Source organism: Glandiceps talaboti, chromosome 6 (genome assembly GCF_964340395.1).
Source record: "Glandiceps talaboti chromosome 6, keGlaTala1.1, whole genome shotgun sequence".
NCBI lineage: Eukaryota > Metazoa > Hemichordata > Enteropneusta > Spengelidae > Glandiceps > Glandiceps talaboti.
The window spans coordinates 18,362,234-18,383,370 of NC_135554.1; the positions used below are offsets into that span (position 1 = coordinate 18,362,234).

At 34.1% G+C, this 21,137-nt stretch overlaps 1 protein-coding gene across 2 annotated transcripts; it reads right to left on the minus strand.

Moving 5' to 3' along the window:
- Positions 1 to 259: 259 nt before the first annotated feature.
- On the minus strand, positions 260 to 21,123 carry LOC144436174 (mucolipin-3-like). 2 transcript variants are annotated; one of them, XM_078124883.1, is made up of 14 exons: positions 20,878 to 21,123; positions 17,423 to 17,658; positions 16,698 to 16,889; positions 15,714 to 15,879; positions 14,769 to 14,871; positions 13,720 to 13,801; positions 12,853 to 12,955; positions 11,317 to 11,432; positions 10,577 to 10,726; positions 6,669 to 6,770; positions 5,293 to 5,415; positions 4,701 to 4,907; positions 4,201 to 4,328; positions 260 to 3,736 (listed from the first exon to the last, which is right to left on the minus strand). In XM_078124883.1, the coding sequence occupies exons 1-14, from the start codon at positions 20,978 to 20,980 to the stop codon at positions 3,697 to 3,699; spliced, it is 1,851 nt and encodes a 616-aa protein (XP_077981009.1). In that variant the 5' UTR covers positions 20,981 to 21,123; the 3' UTR covers positions 260 to 3,696. The 2 variants fall into 2 exon arrangements, with proteins under 2 accessions (XP_077981009.1, XP_077981010.1); XM_078124884.1 differs by lacking the exon at positions 20,878 to 21,123 and adding an exon at positions 17,874 to 17,886 and having other exon boundaries at positions 17,423 to 17,664.
- Between the last annotated feature and the right edge of the window lie 14 nt (positions 21,124 to 21,137).

Sequence of the window (21,137 nt, forward strand, 5' to 3'; positions counted from 1 at the left end):
GATGGCAAGATCAGAAAACTAAACACTTAGCAGGATCAGTGAAAATGAGTTTTCATGGCTATCTATGCATGATGAGTAATGTAGTTAAAACGAAATCAGGCACAGGTTCAAGTTCTTTGAATTCTCTTTAATTTTGTAGGCAAGGACATCATGATGTAGTTACCAAAGTTACCATGTTTATAATATGCTTGTGGGTGGACTATAATACACTGAAACACATACAACACTTACGAGTTAAAATCTTTTTATTTTCTGTTTTAATATTCTATAACACTCCATGGATCAAAATAAAATAATCTTGACATCTATAATTCTTAATAGATATAAAATTCACAGTTATGTCCATCTGACAGTCACCAGAAAGATGACTAAACGCAATCTATTTAAATCATTCATGCACAGACAAGGCTGTGAACATTCCAATTAAAACAAAATATACACATATAGCAAAAAGCTTCCATTACCAAAATTGACACGTAACTGTCTGTACTTTGAAATAGCATAAATATTACCGTACTCTTTGGTAGGGAGTAAGAGTGGCTATATAAGTTCATTGATAAATAAATGAACCTCCTGATAGTCTAGTCCTATTGGCACTTTTCTACAATCACTATATCCTCTCCATGTACATGTAGAGTCAAACTGACAAATTTCACCGAAAAACTGAGTAAACTGTCTACTGGGGCAGCGCATGCTAGTGGTAATCCATCACAAACTGACAGGCAGTTGTAATTGGTCACTTCAATCAGACTATTACTCCAATCTGATTAAAATCCGATGTAGATGTCGGCTAATCGTTCATTGCTATTTTACCTTCATTATTTTGCCTGAATTGACCTTCTTAGTACATGTTTACATTTTTTAGCCTGATCGCAAGAAGGTCAATTCAGGCAAAATAACGAAGGTAAAATAGCAATGAACGATTAGCCGACATCTACATCGGATTTTAATCAGATTGACAATTACTCATTAATATTCAATTAGTACAACTGTTTTGACGTTTATATCAATGTTCCAATACCATTAAACTATTATGGGGGGTAAGTACAGAATCTTGCGCTAGAATAACCAGTTTGACTATACGGTGGAGTTGATCATAGTAATCATAACACATATAAGAAACTAGGCTAACCCTTCTGTTAGATTATTCCTTTTTTTCTCTTTAGAGCTGGGTGCAGTTATTTAGCATACAGAGATGTGTTTTTTTTTGTTATTACATAATAAAATTTGCATAAATGATAAATCAGGCAAAGTTGCTTTTATATAATAACATACATACATGGAAGTCACTTTAGTTTTGGAAACGCATGTATACAATACTTGGTTTAACATGCAACATTTTATGTGCTTCAAAAATTGTGATGGAAGAGTCCTGGGAATTCACTAAAAGATAGAATGCATTGCTATGTTGTGTTCCTCTTCATTTATAATAACCAGAGTGGAACCCACTACAGTGTATTCTAGAATGACATGGGTAGAACCCTGATTAGTAGGTGAAATCATAGGGCGGAACCAACTACTCGAGAATTACACAGGGAGAGTCTGGGTAGAACCCTGATTAGCAGGTGAAATCATAGGGTGGAACCCACTACTCTACAATTACACAGGGTAGAACCCTGATTAGTAGGTGAAATTTTGAAACCAACTACTCTAGAATTACACAGGGTAGAACCCTGATTAGTAGGTGAAATCATACAATGGAACCAACTAATCTAGAATTACACAGGGTAGAACCCTGATTAGTAGGTGAAATCATAGGATGGAACACACTGTTATAGAATTATACAGGGTAGAACCCTGATTAGTAGGTGAAATCATAGGGTGGAGCCTACTACTTTACAATGGGTAGGGAAAAACTCTGCTTATCAATGTACTGGCTGAGGTAGAACCCCGAGTAATATAGCGGAAACCACTGCTCTAAAGTAGCTAGGGGTGAACCCTGATTAGTAGTTGAAATTAGAGAGTGCAACTCACTCCACTATAATGATGTATCGGTCAACCAAGTGAATGTTTTTCAATTATATTTCCCATCACCCAATACCATAGCTTTGGATATACTTGTATGCAGTATTTTTCACTGAGAGAATGCTTGAACTCTCTGCAATATTAGAAAAAATCTAATGTATTTTCCCTCCACTACAACCGAGTTACATATAAAATAAAAAAGTAGTACAGTGTAGTTTGTAATTCTTGTAAATGAAAATTCATAACATGATAACTTGAATCCTGTCTTTACAAAATTATATCTAATCTAACAATTACAATCATAGTTTTTACATAATGTTTTATGCATTGTTATGAAATTCATTGAAATCTTCAAACAAAAATTCATGGTCCTCAAAAAATGGAAGTCACTAATCAGCCCTTTTCAGTTACACCAAAATTATCAATTATGAATATAGTTCATATTAAAGAAGTCCTGAATCTCAGTTGATTTACAAACACCACTTATTATTATCAAAGAGTAATATCACAGAGCACACTAGACAGGAAATATTATAACACCAGAATAACTCCCAAAAGTGCATCTTGTTTCAAAGTTCAAAAATGAGTTTTCTTTGCATTGAAATGTTGGACATGAAATCTATATTGTACAATCACGCTACATGAAATGAAGCTCACTTGGTTCATGAATATACGTCTTCATTTACTGAAATAATAAAATACTTGATATATGGCAGTTTGGAAAGAAACAATGGAAATGTAGTCATAGAGGGTGTTATGTACATAATGGCTTAAAAAGTGTCATCACAGATAGACAATTTGGCACACCTTGTGAAAACTACATGGATGTTAAGCTTTCAATTTCATTGGATTTCTGCATTCTATGAAGCCTATTACAATCATTTTATTAACAGATGTGTAGCACACACTTCAAACAACCCTCAATCTAATGTTACATTATGTTTGGCTTATACAATGAATACAACACAATAATACATTTTGAACCCAGTGTTCTTCAGTCTGGCCAAGAATTTCTATACTTGTATAAGAAAAAGAATCTTTGATTACCCGTGAAAATAAACAAACATCGCCCTCTATGGACAAACCAATAACTGCATAGTTGTATAGATAACCTCACAGTCAAATAGTCTGTATATTTAAAAATCTCTATGTAAAATAGCCTAGAAACAAAAAATCATTACAGGACATCTTATTCCCATCCATGACTTGGAACAAAGTACATTTATATGCCACATACCTCTGTCAAAGTTTTGGGCATTATATAGTTATAATCAGCCTCACAATGGAATATTAATGCTTATCTAGGCATTCTGTGTCTCTGTACTAATCACAGACAAGGAAAAGATTATGTCTTTGTACTAAACAGACGACATGCCTTTAAATAAGAATACTGAATGTAACTTTTAATTCATTTGGGCATGCTGCATTGTAGAATTCACAATAGAATTAATTCATGCTAATTTAACAAGCAAACTATATGTAAATGATAAAATCTTTTTTATTACTATTGAATGGCACCAACTTTTCTTTTTTTTTCATTTTTTACTATCACCTGCATAAACATATGTGACACATTTGTCTACAGGATGAAGTACACTGCATAATGTAATATATATATATTGAGGTGTTTAAGGGCTTGTGTCGAGGTGCTGCATATATGTTCTTGATAAGCTTCAAGTACATCAAGGCCTCTTTTCGTATGATGACTTGCATGCATACCCTGCATTGACATCAGTCAATTAATGGTTCATATTCACCATATAGTGAGCTCCTGGAATCAGAAAATAGAAGACATGTATGTTAATATATGTTAATATATGTTAATATATGTTAATATTTGTTATTTGAAACAGATAGGATGAAGTTTATTTGAATATTTGAACTGAAGAAACAATATTATATTTATCATATTACAAGACAACACAAATGTAAATTTTATGCGTGTGTTATATTGCACCCATCCATTTGCACATCTGTACTGAATACATACACACAAATATACATACATAACCTTCTTGTGTGTGTGTGTGTGTGTGTGTGTGTGTGTGTGTGTGTGTGTGAGAGAGTAAGAGATCGAGAGGCAGTGTGACACATACACACACAAATACATACCCAGACACAGACACACAGACACACAGACACACAGACACACAGACACACACACACACACACACACACACACACACACACACACACACACACACACACACACACACTCTGTATATATATACATACTTTGGACAGCAGCACATCCACCAATTCTTATCATCATCTAGTCTATAGAACCCTGACTCTGGAGCATCTGCACATTCTGATACAAACTGCTCTATATCACTCCTTGGTCCACCATGCCTTTGATATTCCTGAAAATTACATGTATAAACCAGCATAAAATATTCTATTTCAATAATGATAAATGTATATTTGGAAAAAGTTTATCCTAGAGGTTTCACCGTTGTAGCATAATGTATGTTTCAATTATTGGTTTTATTCTATCTCAATACATATTAAAAATGTTGCATTACAAAAGCTATTCAAACCAAGTGCACCTGTCTTTGAACATAAAACCATTTTTGAACAATTTTCATACCTTAAATCAACACTAAGCATATCATATCATATCATATCATATCATATATCACATCATACAAAGTAATCCAACCACACACCCTCAACATACACACCTACAAAAGTCTTTTGTTTTCAACACAAGTACAGCAATTCGGTGCACCTACCTTGATGGTCTCATAGGTATCCATGATAACAGAAATAAACAAACTAAGTACGACGTAAATAAATAAACTAATAAAGGTGTAGAGGAATATACGACTGTAGATCCAGACAGTTTGACTTTTGGCAGACATCTCAGCAAATGTAGCAAACATGTCATCGCCATTGACCAATGAAAACATACACTCTGCTGCCACATTCAGATCTTTGAACTGGAGAGATAAAAAAGAAGAAATATGCGTGTTATCTGTATTGGTAATGAACACTGTTCCACAGCTCCACTATCATAAAATTTCAACATTTTGTAAGTGTGTACAATGTATTTCATTTTTGTGGCAATGACATACGTATATACTGGGACATGAGTAGAACAGTGTCCACTCACTGCAGCTGATACAAATCAGGGTAATGCTAGGGAGTCTATCCTGTTCCTAGCCTATTAGAAACCCTAATCAGAATCCTAACTCCCTAGCTTAAAAATACAGATGTGTAGCTATGATGTTCTACCTACCAATATGGGTAGGGTGGCTTCATATACAAATTTTAAAATTACATCTGATTCATTGCTTTCAAATAGACTATAAATAACAGCCTTACCTTTGGATGATATGGACCGAGTACAATCCATCCACAGAAAGCATATCCCATAAAGAGCACCATAACACATACCATAAACCGTAGAACATTAGGTGACGCAACTTTCATTGTTGCAATCAGAATCTGTTAAGAAATTTTGTAAGTTACGTATAAAATGCCTAAAAAATATTGTAGTGTAGCTTAAATGCTGTTGTATCTGTGAAGCCATGAAAATGGGATAGGAGGATTATTCTTTCTCGTTTTGTCACTACTCATCTAGCCACTCGTAGTGACAAAGCCCCTTAGGTCACTCATATTTTCCTTGACTGAACAAAGACAAATATTGGGAAACAACATCTAAGTGTCAACTTTTCTTGACATACATGGATAGTGTAATTCTGTTCTTACGCTTGTACATGTACATTGGAGTAGAAAGAATAGGGAGGTAGAAAACAACAACACACCTACAGGTCACATGACAACATGCTTTGTTATCTAACATTTACTGTCAATTTTCTTGTGATGTTCATAGTTCATGTGACTCTCTTTCTATGACTGTACATTGAGGTTTATAAAAGCGATGGGGATTAGAGCTACAGATCAATACTTATATTAGACATCTGCACATCATCCTATATTTTGAAATCTAATGTTCTTTGTCAATTTTCTCTTAACACACCTGGATCATGGGACACATTTCTAACACTTGTACAAGAAAGGTGTCAAACTGTTGTTTTCATTATGAAGACAGCACAATGTTGACTTGGAAAGCAAAGTGGGTGTATCAGTATTGATTCCATGTAGTTGAAACCCTAATCCAATAAAACTCAACACAAAGTACACAGAAATGACAAGCTGACATAAATAGCTACTTCATAACGTCCTGTGTAATTTTCAAACTGTCACTCGTGACAAGACAGTAACTGGTACTGGGTGTAGATGACAGTGTTACTTCACATTGGTTTTATTTTGTTGTTGTACATTCACCTAAATATATAGACAAGTTTGAGTATCAAATACATCAAGCTTAAAATATCCATATACATAGATACAGTATTTTCCTTATCACCTGTTATTGCCTTTTTTCATCGAATGAACATTTCTACTCTTAGAAGTGGATTCCAAACTTTCCAAGAACATTCATTCTCATATTTTCATCTACTTTAATTTACATATCATTTTTAAGTGACTGTAGTTGAGATTTTTGAGGGTCTCAATTTCAAAATGTGTTTGAATTATTTTGGTACTGTAATATTTATATGATCTACTATTAATAAATATATTTTACAATGTAATTTAACTAATATAGGAAATGGCTGATTTGAAATACATTTAAGGTAAACAAAACACTCCAGGTTTATATCACTTATTCAGTGGTTCGTAGAAGACAAACTTACGTTGTACTTGGGGAAGAATCCCAGGTAATGGAGAATACCAAACCATACAAGTAGTGAACCTGTACCCAATGTTATGCTACATAAGTCATAGTTGTCTGCTACCTACAATGATACACAAATAAAACACAGTTAGTACCACGTCAGGATTTGCATTCGTGTCAGTCATCAAGTTTACCATTTGTTATTGTATACCATGATCAGCCTGTTAAATGAAAAATAGTTTGTCAATAAACACAATAATATGATGTATTATTTATTAGCTGTGGACACATCAAATTATACACTGACATTTCATTTCACTCACAAAATGAAAGAAAGAGCAAACAATTAATGTAGTTTTAGTAGAAACGGTTTAGTCATTATTGCATAGGAAAATCAATGACCTGTGTGTGTGTGTGTGTGTGTGTGTGTGTGTGTGTGTGTGTGTGTGTGTGTGTGTGTGCGTGTGCGTGTGTGTGTGTGTGTGTATCTGTCTGTGTGCATGTACTCTATGGCTGTACAATGTATCATGGTTGGGCTGGGAGTGTATGTGTACGCTGTGTGTGTGTGAGTGAGTTTGTCTGTGCAAGTGCTCTATGGATGTGTGGATGTCTGTATCTGTATGTCTGCATCGGTACATGTACTCTGGGTATATGGGTGGGGAGAGTGTTTAAATGTTTGATATTTGTGTAAGTGTCTGTGCATTTACTTTATGGATGTGTGACACTGTGTGTGTGTGTGTGTGTGTGTGTGTGTGTGTGTGTGTGTGTGTGTGTGTGTGTGTGTGTGTGTGTGTGTGTGTTTGATTGACGTATGTGTGGGAAAGAGGAGTGAACAACCTTTGGTCAATGACTCATTTTTTATTTTCACACATGATATATAGAGGTGTAGGTCTATATAATGACAGAGTGAGTTCATACCAAAGAACCATGATGATTTGAGAGAGAAAGAAATTCAAAATCACACAACTTTAACTTGAAACCCGCATAGCTGTCTTGTAACAATCGTTATACACGTAACACATAGTATACATTAATTTATACAAACATCATGGAACGATAAATGTAACACATATGATCACTAACAACTGAATTATTGTATATAAATGTTCACAATTTACCTTAATATGTTCATTACAAACTGCTTGACTTTGATACTGTTAATGAATATGTATACCATGGCATGTAAGTTTATAATATGGTAATCTGATAGAATACTATAATGTCATTTTAAAGCTGCACAAGCTGCAACTGGGATGTTTCTTCCCTTACGGAAATGGTCTATAGTATTCTTATATACCATTTCCGTAAGGGTTGAAACTGATTTGTTGGATATTACCGAAAGCATTCCTAAAAGATTAGTCCTATAAGATCTTATAGGATTTTGGCCCCTTTCTTAAAGGAATACTTTACAATTCCTATAGGAATTAGGATAGTCCTAAAGGAATCTTTTAGGACAGTCCTATAGGAACGATCAGTCCTATAGGAATCCTATAAGAATACTATAGACCATTTCCGTAAGGGTTAAGACAGGCTTGTAATATCATACACCCTGAACTGTATTAAATCACCTGTGGGTGGGTAAATGTATGTGTGTAGACGTACACCTAATATGATATAAGTAATCCAATCAAATTGATTTTGGGTCCACACCCTAAAAACAGCACCCCCAGTGAAATCACAATTTCAACTTGTTACTTTACTGCATATGGATAAAATCAACCTCTAATTGATATATACAATTTCTAATCATTGTTATCTTAACAATTTTCAGTGAATACAATGTTGGTTGTCTCATCAACAAAATAATACTTGCTTACAGCAGGTGCAGCTTTAATTTTCAATAATGAAATGATTTAAATACTTATTTTGTAAAAAAAACCATTGTGGGGTTATTTTGATATTGGAAAGTTTACAACACAGAGACTGATATGTAGATAATACATTATATTAATGTGTTTATGGTGGTAATCTGACCATGTTATGAGAATTACCCCTATACTTTAATTAAACATTGATCTGTTTATTACTTTTGAATGAAACCGTGCAATGCTGCAACATTTCACGACATCAATACATATAGGCAATCTGATTAAAATCTGATGTAGTGTAGTGTGATTTCTTTTTGGCTGTTACCTTTACTGTTGTTTATTCTTTTGTGAACACTCATTACGTACATCTGACACAATACCATGTTATCTCGAACCTAATTTCATATTTATGAGCAACCAACCAGAATCCGTCTTACAATATAAAACTCAACTTCGAAATTGAAAGAAATAGAACCACGAAACATCGATAAACTTGTTGTCTGCACTCTGTGCTCGAGCTCTTTTCAAACAAAGCTCACTGAAGTACTGTACTCATATCTTTTGGTGCATTACGTGTTCTCATTCATTCATTGAGTGAATTCACTCAGCGCTCTCGTGTGGCTCCTGAAAACCTATGGTATTGTATCAGATGTATGTAACGAGAGTAAACGTAACAGCCAAAAAGAAATTGTGCCATGTACACTACATCAGATTTTAATCAGCTTATACATATAGACAACATGTTATCATTATGATTAGCAGTTTGATCCATGAGTTACATGGTAGACATAAAAATAAAAATTGGAAAATGGTCACTATACTCTACCTTTACGTTTGGTAGAGAACACGTCACAGCTTCTATATTGGGTTTATATGTACACTAGGGTATGTAGATAAGTAGCACATTATTCAGATATCTGAGGATGTTTTTTTTATTAATCACAATGAGAAATGATACAAAAACTTAATGCTTGATTTGGGAAAAACAACAGAGTGGTAAACACAGTACACACTATACAGATGTAAGGTTGTTGATGTTGAGAAAACAACACAGTGGTAAACACAGTACACACTATACTATACAGATGTATACATGTAGTTCTCGATGGAAATCACTGCTGACATTGTCAGCATTGAACTATTGTTTGATATAGTTGAAAATGTCGCATATGAACACCATGGCTATTCCAATATGCAAATTAAACAATGACCTGGAGACACAAGCTATTTTTTTTGACCAATGAAAACCTCTGTTTATGGACATCTGATAAGAGTATTATATACCAATATGAACATTGGATGACAATGCCTCAACACTTATGCAAGTGCAAGATAATAGTTTATGTCCAGACTCCCCAGCTGTGATGACTTCACCATGGACATTGGTATCCCAACAGAAACAAGATATGGGTAGCATTTTAATTACCATGATGGTATACCAACAAAAATCACACAGGAGGGATTTATTTACCATGATATCCCAACAAAAATCAACACACATTGGATTTTAATCAACAATTACATCCCAACAAAAATCGACACAGGAGGGATTTTAATTTATGGATGACAAAAAACTGATCTAATGGTTGAAGTTAGTACATATTTATATGAAAATTTTGTTACGCCATAGACTCCGTACTCTCTTTCTCTTTACTATAACATAGTTTTAATACAACGAAAGAAAGTTTTGCTATTGGTGTAAGATTTGTCATAAAGTAAAGAGATGTCTACATGAATAAATTACACTGGAAATGAAGATCTTGTTCTTTATATTGAACTTGTACTCATTTCCTCAAGTTTTGGCCTTCCTACTTATCAGTATGTATTCACCATAGTTGGACTGAACTTTGTTTATCTAACAAACTCCCTATAGTGGTCCAAAAAACTCGCTATAATGGTCTGGACTCCATATGTACCAGGTACACTAAACAGTCACTGTAGTTGAACTGAACTTTGTTCTTGATAACAAATGCAAAGATTAAAGAGCTGCTACTCCAGAACAGTGTTCTCCCAACACAGAAATACATGACAGTCATTCCCCCTGTCTCCCCTCCAATATTGCCACATCTCATACCCCTTTACATTCACCCATCACTTCCTATTTCAGCATGTTACTCACCTTGTTTTCCAGCTGGAGTTTGAAGACAGATCCCAAGATAACCAGTATGTCACTGATAATAATAGTTACATACCAACAATTGACAAACTTCCATCTATCATGACTTCCTAAATCTTTATTATAGTAATTCTTGAAGAACCTTACAGTCAGCTGAAAATCAAACATTAACACAAAACTTGTCTAAATTGTACAAAATTTATGCAGCAAATAAAGATGCTAGAGAAGTATAATTATATTATGCACAAGCTTAATTTATCAAAAAAAAAACCAAACAAACAAAAACCAGGATTTTTTTGAGATTTGAACATTTTGACTCATATTTCTAGCCCTGTAGAACCAATGTTGTATGAATTTTCATTTTTAAGTAGATTCATGTTATTGTCAATTAGAGAAAAACAGAAAGTACATTATATATCCTGTATTCTATGTTCAAACATGTACAACTTGGCTTACATGTGGTATCACTATAATAGGTTGTGCACATGTACAATGTGAATATGGTATACAAGTTTGTCTCAATTCAAATACTTCAGCCTGAAAATATGGAATATATTATTTTCATTTTTAAAATCATTTGCTCAAAGCATGAATCAACACACGTTAGCTGATACCCAGCATGGCACATTGAAGTGTTAGTAAACTGTGTATGAATTTCTTTCAATTGAAAGACAGAGATAGTAAATTCAATGTAAAAATGATTTGATTAAGAGAATACGTGTATATTAGTCAATGTTACTCACATTTCTGAGTAAGCGTGCCTTGGCCAGTGATCTGATACATAATACAGCTGATACTAAACAGGTCAATATTATGATAACATCAAATAAAATCAGTAATATCCACTGTAGTTGGGCATCTGTGGATCAAATCAAATACAACAGTTAGGGTAGAAACATAAATCGTAGGTAGGCAGGCAGGTAGGTAGGTAGGTAGGTAGGTAGTTAGGTAGGTAGGTAGGCAGGCAGGTAGGTAGGCAGGCAGGTAGGTAGGCAGGCAGGTAGGTAGGTAGGTAGGTAGGTAGGTAGGAAGGCAGGTAGGTAGGTAGGTAGGTAAGTAGGTAGGTAGGCAGGTAGGTAGGCAGGCAGGTAGGTAGGTAGGTAGGTAGGAAGGCAGGTAGGTAGGTAGGTAGGTAGGCAGGTAGGCAGGCAGGTAGGTAGGTAGGTGGGTGGGTAGGTAGGTAGGTAGGTAGATATATATATACACACACACATTTTGATCAGAGTATTAATAACTAATATATATATATTATTTATTAATACTCTGATCAATAACCAAAGAGTCAAGTACACATAATTTTTTTTAAAGAATTTCATCTATTTTCTTTAAATATCACTTTTACTAAAAATAAAGATTAAAATTTGAGCATGAAGTTTAATATCTTCTTTTCTATCTTTGTCAATGTTTTGTTATCTAATCATCATATAACAATACTAATTCTAGAACAGGCTGCCTCATGTAAATATCTTTATCAGACAGTTGGTAAACACAGACACAGACTACTATACCTTAGACTTGCTCAAATCACCAGGCTTTTTTCACTCTAAATTTTTTTAATCACAAGTGCATTCTCTTGTGTGAAACAGTAACCTGAGTGAATGATTGTTAACAGTCGGGTGAATGCCTAAGCCAACAAACTGGAAAACAAATCTTAAAGTTTGAAATTTTCCTTTTACAAAGCTCAAAATATTTCAAGATATAAGACTGGAAAAGAATCTCCCAGGGACCGGTGTGGTGTCTATTACTACTTATCATATGGTTTGTACAATTAACAACTCCCCGGGGTTTTGTTTTGTTCGAATAAACGAAACGAAATGAAACTGACCATTTAACTGTTTATTCTGTGTTGGTAATCTACAATCTAATCAAATGACTGTGAATTGATACACTAGTAATTTAGAAAGATTAAAGTTACAAAGAGTGCAAAGTTCATAAACAATCATACCAGCTGCACTCTGTGTTATATCAAAGCACATTTTATGAATGATTGTAGAACAAAAACATCCTCTAAACTATATTGTATTATATCAGTATGGTACTCAAGTATTTAACACATGACAAAAAGGCTAAGTTTCAATTCTGGGTTTATATCGCACTGAATTTACTATCATAGCTAAAATGATGTAGGCTTGGAGTTTCACTCATCGGACATTATGTTTTTTACACAAAGATAGACATATTTCGACTCAAGACTAACAATAACAGAAACACAATTAACACAGCAGTTCTTGGCCAAAGAATTTGAAGTAGTGAACTGGCAAATGATCATTAAATCTTACCATTCTCTGAAAGAAACTTTCCTTGGCTGGCACCATCTAACCTACTGTCAGAATCCAAACTTATTAATACCTTTCCTGAGTGATCCTTATTATCAAATAAAATCTACAAAAAGAAAAGAAAAAGAAAACTCAAAGTCAGTATATGATTTCCAATATCCATTCACAAAGCCAGATGCAGAGACACTGACACGACAGAAACAATAACACGCAGCCCGAGTCAACAAGGATGTATTTGATAAAACCAATATTTAATTCAAACTTCTCAAAAAAGCTCAAGGATGGTGCAAAACTAGTCAAGTTGCTTCTGTTCTGAGCATCTGCTAATTTGATCAAATCAATTACAATAGATACATAAATGTATGATATTTTATTATTTGAAACCATGATACAGATAATACACATTATACTTTGCACGAGCCAGGTTTAACAATAAAATATGGAATATATACTCTGGTCATTCTACATCACTACAAAGCGCATCTATGTCACAACAACGCATGTCTACGTTATTGGCTATGCTGTGCTCAAAATATGAGTCAATGCTCAAAATTGGCGATACTTTCCCAAATTTGTTTTTTTTTATATTACTGGCAATGGTATTTTTACATTATTCCCCAATATTTTTCTTTATTCAGCCGTAAAATACTCGTGACCTAAGGGTTGTCACTACAAGTCACTAGACGAGTAGTGAAATGGTCCCCATAGGTCATGAGTACATGTATTATCCTAGGCTGAACGATGAAAAAAAGGGAAACAATATATAACGATATAATTGATTTTCAGGTCAATGTAAGTATTAGTATGACAAGACTGATGTGATCTTATGTAAAGTCATTTTTTTTAAAAATAAAGATGGTAAATACTTACCCTGAGATCAAACAAGTAGATCTCTGGTGGGTTGGCTATATGAAATGCTTTCAATGTGAATGACAAAGACAGGGATATCAGCCTGTAGAGTAAGAAACAAAATAATAATTGTATACAGATGTACATATATATGGGGGAATAGTGTTTGAAAATCTGTAATTTTCACTGTACTAAAACTGTTGCTACGAATTTAGAGTGAAATGGGTGTTGGAAAAAAAAATGTTTAAACTTATACTGTTACTTTGTTCAAGAAAACTCACACCTGTTCGAAGTTAAATCAAGAAGAAGAAAAATGAGGGGTCACAAACTTTTTAAACAGAGATCAAATTGATATCAAAATAAGTCATTTTAGAATCCAATATGGCCACCAAATTAACTCAATATCATGAAAACAAGATGGTGGACCTTTAAATTTCTTTTATAACATCAAACGAACCAGAAGTAAGCTTCCATATTGCAAAGACTGGAGAAATTTTAAGAATTATGATTTCCAGTGAAATTTATATCCTAGGCAAATTCTACCAACAGAAAATGTGTATCTTTAAGTGTAAGAATACATTGATGGTTTATTTTCCATTCCAGTTATTAACACATTCTGTAAAGACCATACATATCATTTCTACATGATCATGTATTTCAAATCCCATAACATCACATAATATTTTATATTCAGAACACACAATGTATTTCTTCTTAGTAAACAAGCATATATCTTTGGGATTTGCTCTAATAAAAGAACATGTTGTAAATAACACCCTGTATTTCCTAAATCACAAAATGGAAACAGTTACATACACAATGTAATGTCCTAGGATGTAAATGCTTAGTATTATTCTGATAATTCATAATACATGGTGTAGGTACAGGTACTGATGTACTTGTTTCCTGGTTATAAATTACATGTAAACCACAAATATTGCTTATGCAATGTCTGGTACACAAGCCAAGGTGTACGTGCTCTGGTACATGAACATTTCTTGTATCCAGTAAATCAAATATACAGCTTGGTGAGTAGCAAAGTCAGTTGGATATTTAAGAATAGAACCTACCTTCTCCATGTAATTGTGAGGTTGTTTGCTGGTAGGAATTCATTAATAGATTTATTGAGATTGGCATCACTGATATCTCTCCGCACTATGAAATTAGCACAATCTGAAATATGAGATACACAGGAAGCAACAGGTTACTAAAAGTTAGAATAGCAGTATGCAATGTCTAGTATAGTTTGCACATCACTGAGTGTCAGTTCGGTATGATACTTGCATATTGCCACAGGATAGCGAGTATTATGAAAATAATTCTTGTACTTGATAATATCTACGGTGAATCATCGTGGTTATGTTATTATGACATAATGGTTATATCATAATAATAAATATTGATCATTGTAATTTCTATGATTTCAGACATTACAGTGGCCATATGGATGAGGATTTGGGGTATTTATTTTAGATTTTTAATTTATAAAACAATGTTACCATGGTATCCTACTTGAAAAATCAATGTGAAACAGCATAGACCAAGTCTGTGTTTGTAACTCAATACATTGCAAAGATCTAAAAAAGTTGTAAAAAAAAGTTTATTATTGTATGTACAATAACAAACATTTTACACACTTATCAGTATTTTGCCATTTATTGAGTTACAAACAAGGACTTGGTATATGTTTATTTTTCAAGTCGGAAGCCATGATAAAATTGTTTAATAAATTAAAAATCCAAAATAAATACCCAAATCTCATCCATATGGACACTTGAATGGTTTCACCAAATCACAATATACATCACAGGTTTTGTATATACAATGAAGTGAAATTCTGGGAAATACAACAATAAGAGCAGAATCAAATCATTTTAGAATCCAATATGGCCACCAAATTAACTCAATATCATGAAAACAAGATGGTGGACCTTTACATTTCTTTTATAACATCAAACGAACCAGAAGTAAGCTTCCATATTTTTAAAAATGGTGGTTTATTTTCATGTACTAACCTTCTTTAGTTTCAGTATTGAATGTATAATTCTGTTCAAATTGCAGTGTTGAATATTGTGTCAGACAAACTTTCAAGGGTGGTAGGTATATTTTGCTGTAAGTTTGGTTGTTTTCGTTGTAACTATAGCGATAGGTACCAATTGACGTTTCTTCTATGGTTGCATACTGAGAAGACATTATTGATAAGAGAAAATCACATTATATATACATGTAAAAGTTTGATGACATACATGGTGTTTACGTGATAAATTTGTTTATAGTTCATACACCTGGCCAGTGGTAAAACAAGCAAACAGAGACTTTGTCAAAAGTAGTTGGATTTAACAGGTGAAACATTATTTGCAGGTTTCAACTTTTGGTTATGACACCATAGTTGGATTGTATATGCTTGATTAGTGAAATCTTGAAAGACCCTGTACAAGTTTGGTTACACAACTCATGGTAGATTGGTAGTGTTACTTGTGTTTTCAGTGACTAAGCTTTGAAAAATATCCACTGTATTAAAAATATTGTAGAACTTTGCTGTTTTCCCTACCAGGAAATACATGTACTGTGAATTTTTTGGTCTAAAACTGGTAACCACAAACTAAAATTGTTAAACTATTTGCACCTATGTACAATGAACAATTGAGGTTACAAAAAGACACATAGCAACTATTATTAGTTCGACATTTTCCTTTCTTCACGAAAGAAGTAAAAAGTTGCTGTTGGAAATGGTGACTGTTTTGTAGTTGGTAAAATGACAGCATACAAAAGAATTAATCTGCAAGTAACACTGAAATTTTCAAAGTTTAATAAGCTACCAAGGTGCCATTTTATCTCCCAAAATCATACGTAAGTTGATAGCAGTAATTATACAAGTGCAGAAATTTAAGTAATCAATACAAGTACAGAAATAAATTTGAACAAATTCTTCGATATGTAATTCACTCAATATGAAAATACAAGAAAAGTGTTGCAAGACAGTCAGTAAAATGTCTTACCCGTTTAAAAGTGAAATTGAGATAGGAATAAAAATCATCAACTTCATAGACTGCATAGGAACCTGCACTAGTAGGATAAAAGACATCATCCATGGTGGAATCCCAGGATTTTAGGAGTAAGTGTTCAAAGGTTTCTAGATTCTGTTGTTGAAATGTGATGACGGAGAATTGGTGCTTACCAAACAGAACCAGCTGTGAGTAGAAGGAAGTATGATTTATATAGATACATATGGGGTGGGCACACACACGCACGCACGCACACAAAATACTTTGACCAGTAATTACATGTTTGAATATACAATGTATGAGAAAGGACAAGGCTGAAACTTGTAAGGTTTCAACCTGTGTACAATGTATAGAAATTGAAAGCTAACAACATGAGCAATTTGATGATTTCATGCATTTTACTTGATTAAACGATATTTTCTTGCTCTTGCAAATCCCCCCCCCCCCACATCAACCACCACCACCACCACCACCACCACCACCACCACCACCACCACACACTTTCATTCATAAACACTGTCATTCATTGCCCATATCAATGGGTGATGTACTTGTGAAGGATTTAAATTACACTTTGTATTGCCAAAATCTGCTGACAGCTTTGAAAATTGTCTGAGTTTGAATTTTTGATGTCCATGTGACATAGCTGTCATTACAAGAAATAATGTCTTTTGCCACTGGTAATTCACTTGAGAAACTTTCATTTCTATTGTACAAACCTGTAAAGTAACCATTAGAATCTTGAACAACTGTAGAGCCAGTTTCCATGGTTTTCTGCCTTTTGCTCTATACTTTTCACAAGGGTTCATGAAGTAAAACTTCAACTTTCTCCTCATCCTGTCTTCCACTGATGTCTGGGAATTGATTGAAGCCCCGGAAAGCATGGAATCTTCCCTACTGGTGTTCCGCCGACCCATACATGTACTTCCATAGTTTGTACAATTGTTTATGTCATCTAATTCTTACAGAGAACAATGAGAACGTGAATTAGAAAGCTGAGTGAGATCAGTTGATTGGAAATTTTAATGTACATACTACAATGTACATACGTACATGTACCCTACAATGACAGGAACTCACTTAGGTACAGTGGAACAAGACCGTATAGTGTCATGTTTCACTTCTGAGGGACTGACATGGTCTTCCACAGTAAGACAAGGTCATGTTTACCTTTTGAGACCGACTGCATCTTCTCTATGACTGTGAGTCAATAGTCTTTGATACTACCAGGACGGGCAACCTGTTACACACTCCCAACAAAATCCCATCCAAATAAATTGTTCCTGGCTATCAAGTGAATGATTGGAACTCAGGTGAGCAGTATTATAATACTACAAAATGTCTCTGTATAACACTCATCCAAGGTTAAGACACTCCATTACAGAATTCTATATCTGGGATTTGAACCTACAACTTCCCAAATAGTAGCTCTGTACATGTATATTACTGTCAGTGTCACAGTGGTGCATTTGTCCAAACAGGTATGTAATGACTGAGATGTAAGATGAGCTGAATGACAACTGCTACGGCGTGATAATTTCACAACCTGCCCCCATCAACTAACATCCTGTGATATGGAAAACCTTGCAAATTGTATGTCATGTGATATGAACAATTGTAAAGAGATAATCAATACAAGGTCATCAAGAACAAGGAAATTCAACTGCCTGTTTTACATATGAATTGAGAACAACACAAAATTACAAGAAACACTTAAATTGTGTTAATGATGTCTTTTCAATAACAAATTAAAGGGATAACCTTGTAATTTATTTATTTATTTATTAATCTTAAATATACAGACACAATTTCAGAACATTAGCAGTGTTCTCCTAATGGAACCTGTTGCAAGATTACGTACATGTACACAGAGAAAATAAACAAAAAAAGAGACAAATTAGGACAAAAAGTTACAAAATGCACAGTGTACATTAAAAGATATCCAATTACATTACCAGACTACATTCTTAAAGATGTCTTTTACATATTGATGGGTTCGGCACTGATCTTATGGATAGGGGTAGATTGTTCCATAGAACAGCAGCACTGTAGTGAAATGCCCGTTTCCCATATTCAGTTTTAATTTAACTGTGTGTAGGGATGTATATGTTACCTTTTAATACTGGCCTGTCTTGTAATTTGCATATCTTAACCTTCTGCGAGGCACATGTACAAACATGATGACTTCTACCAGTGTTACTTTCCCAGATTTCTTTTGATATTACTGGCAATGGTATAATTATATTATTGTTGAATATTTTTCTTCATTCAACCAGAAAATACTTGTGACCCAAGGGTTGTCACTACTTGTTGTCTAGCGACTTGTAGTGACAAGGGCCCCTTAGGTCACGAGTATTTTCCTTGGCTGAATAAAGAAAAATATTGTACTAAATGTACTTTCGATTACAATACTGACTATGATGTATAGTTATACGACAACAACAACAACAACAACAACAACAACAACAACAATAATAATACATAGACAGAAATTGGATGACGAAAAATGCATTTAACAAGAATACAATGTTCCCAGCATCGGAAGTGTGATATGATTTTGCAAAGGGGAAGTTCTAAATTTATCCTGATGTTATACAATGTACAGGCATATCAGGTTGTATATCTCTCTCTTACAATCTATGTACTATATTTCTATTGAAGCCTTCCTCATTACAACTGTTTACAAGGATGGCCTTGCTTTAACAGTATTAATCATGGTTGTTAGTATTTAATTTACACACAAATGAATGTTTGTTATAACATTACATTTGATATAATATTCATGTACTGATGTCTTAAATATCTGAACAATTTATTTGGAATTTATGCCTCTGCACTTAAATTTGGAGTCACTTAATTTTAATAAATTTACATTCCAAAGTACCAAATAAATTCTTATCCATCGTCCATCTGGCTGGGAAGAACTATGCTCAACATAATACATATTTAAAAAATGAAATGAATAAATTCTAAAAAAATAATTATGTTCAGTAAATGACTTATAATGTATACATAAATAATTTGCATATTAATGTCAATAATTAAGAAGTGATATTCGGTACTCCAAAAGGTGATAATCTTTTGCAGGACCAAACAATATTTCATCAGTGATATAAGGCAAAATGTCCCATAAAATGAATTAATCAATTTAATGTTGCAGTCTGAGCAGGACCTACACGGCAGTCTGAGACATGCCCAGTATGTGCTAGTACAACCTCAATGACCAGTACATGTAATAAACATGAATGAATTTACCGTTTTTACCTGTACTATTAGGTGAGACAATTGTAATATTAACAGATTAGCAGATAAACTGTCTGGTGATTGACTCATTAATTGAAATATAAAAGTGTGAAAAAGAAGTACATGTAATGCAAATAGCTTTTAAACTTTTTACTTGTAAAACATTCTCACAAGAGAGCACGCCCCTTTCTGTGAAGAAAGTGACATGGCATCACTCTGGTGAAACAATGTCACGTGCTATATTCCCCCATTGTATACATGCGGAGGTGGTGCGAATGGGCGAGACGTTTAAAAACAATAGCTGGCGTCGATCCAAACGCGGAAGAAAACAATAACATAATGATGGTCGTTGGAACTTTAATCACAATCCTTTATCTCCTGCCTTTTCCGACATTTTACTACATTACTGTCTGTGTACCTATCCAAATTCACAACGCTATAACGATGGATGTATTAGGGAGAGTACACGATATCATAACATAATTACATTTCCACACCACTATGTATTTGGATCCTGGAGAAAGTTATCAAACCTGACTGTTTTGAAACACTCCCCTCTTACGCGTGTATCACTGCTACACTATCCGATCACAGATGTACGAGTACTGAGATCCGATAGTGTTGTTCTCAACGTTTTATAAACTTTGATCGGGTATCGGGAGTTCAGATCAACATAAAATTCTTTTCAGCGTGTAGTATTGTTTTCTTGTGAAATGAAATATACCGGTCTTAAATTGTGTTTGCACGGAATGTATCACTGAGTCGGAGTGGTACGGTAATTAAGAATACATACATATGTAACAATGACTACAGTTTCACACATACCGTAAGAAGTAAACCGGACCCACTCCATTCACATCATATCATTATCTAAATTGTTTGAGTGGACGAAAGTAAGCAATCGGAAAAAAACACACGCAAGACAACGTACCTTCACGTTCGCCACAGTCATCAATACCCGTACCCTGGCATACATCGTCGTCGGGCCCGGTTGAGTGAGCTTGCCGGCGATTTGAATACCCCCTCGCATTCATTTGATCATCTGATTACCGTATATTCGTGAATACTAACTGAATACTGAAACAACTACGTCTTGATTTTAAGAGAAGTGATGTTCTAAAGTCCAAAAAAAGTATTGTCCGTCAATGTGATCGCTCAACATCCATCACATGTCATGAGTGTGGTGATATG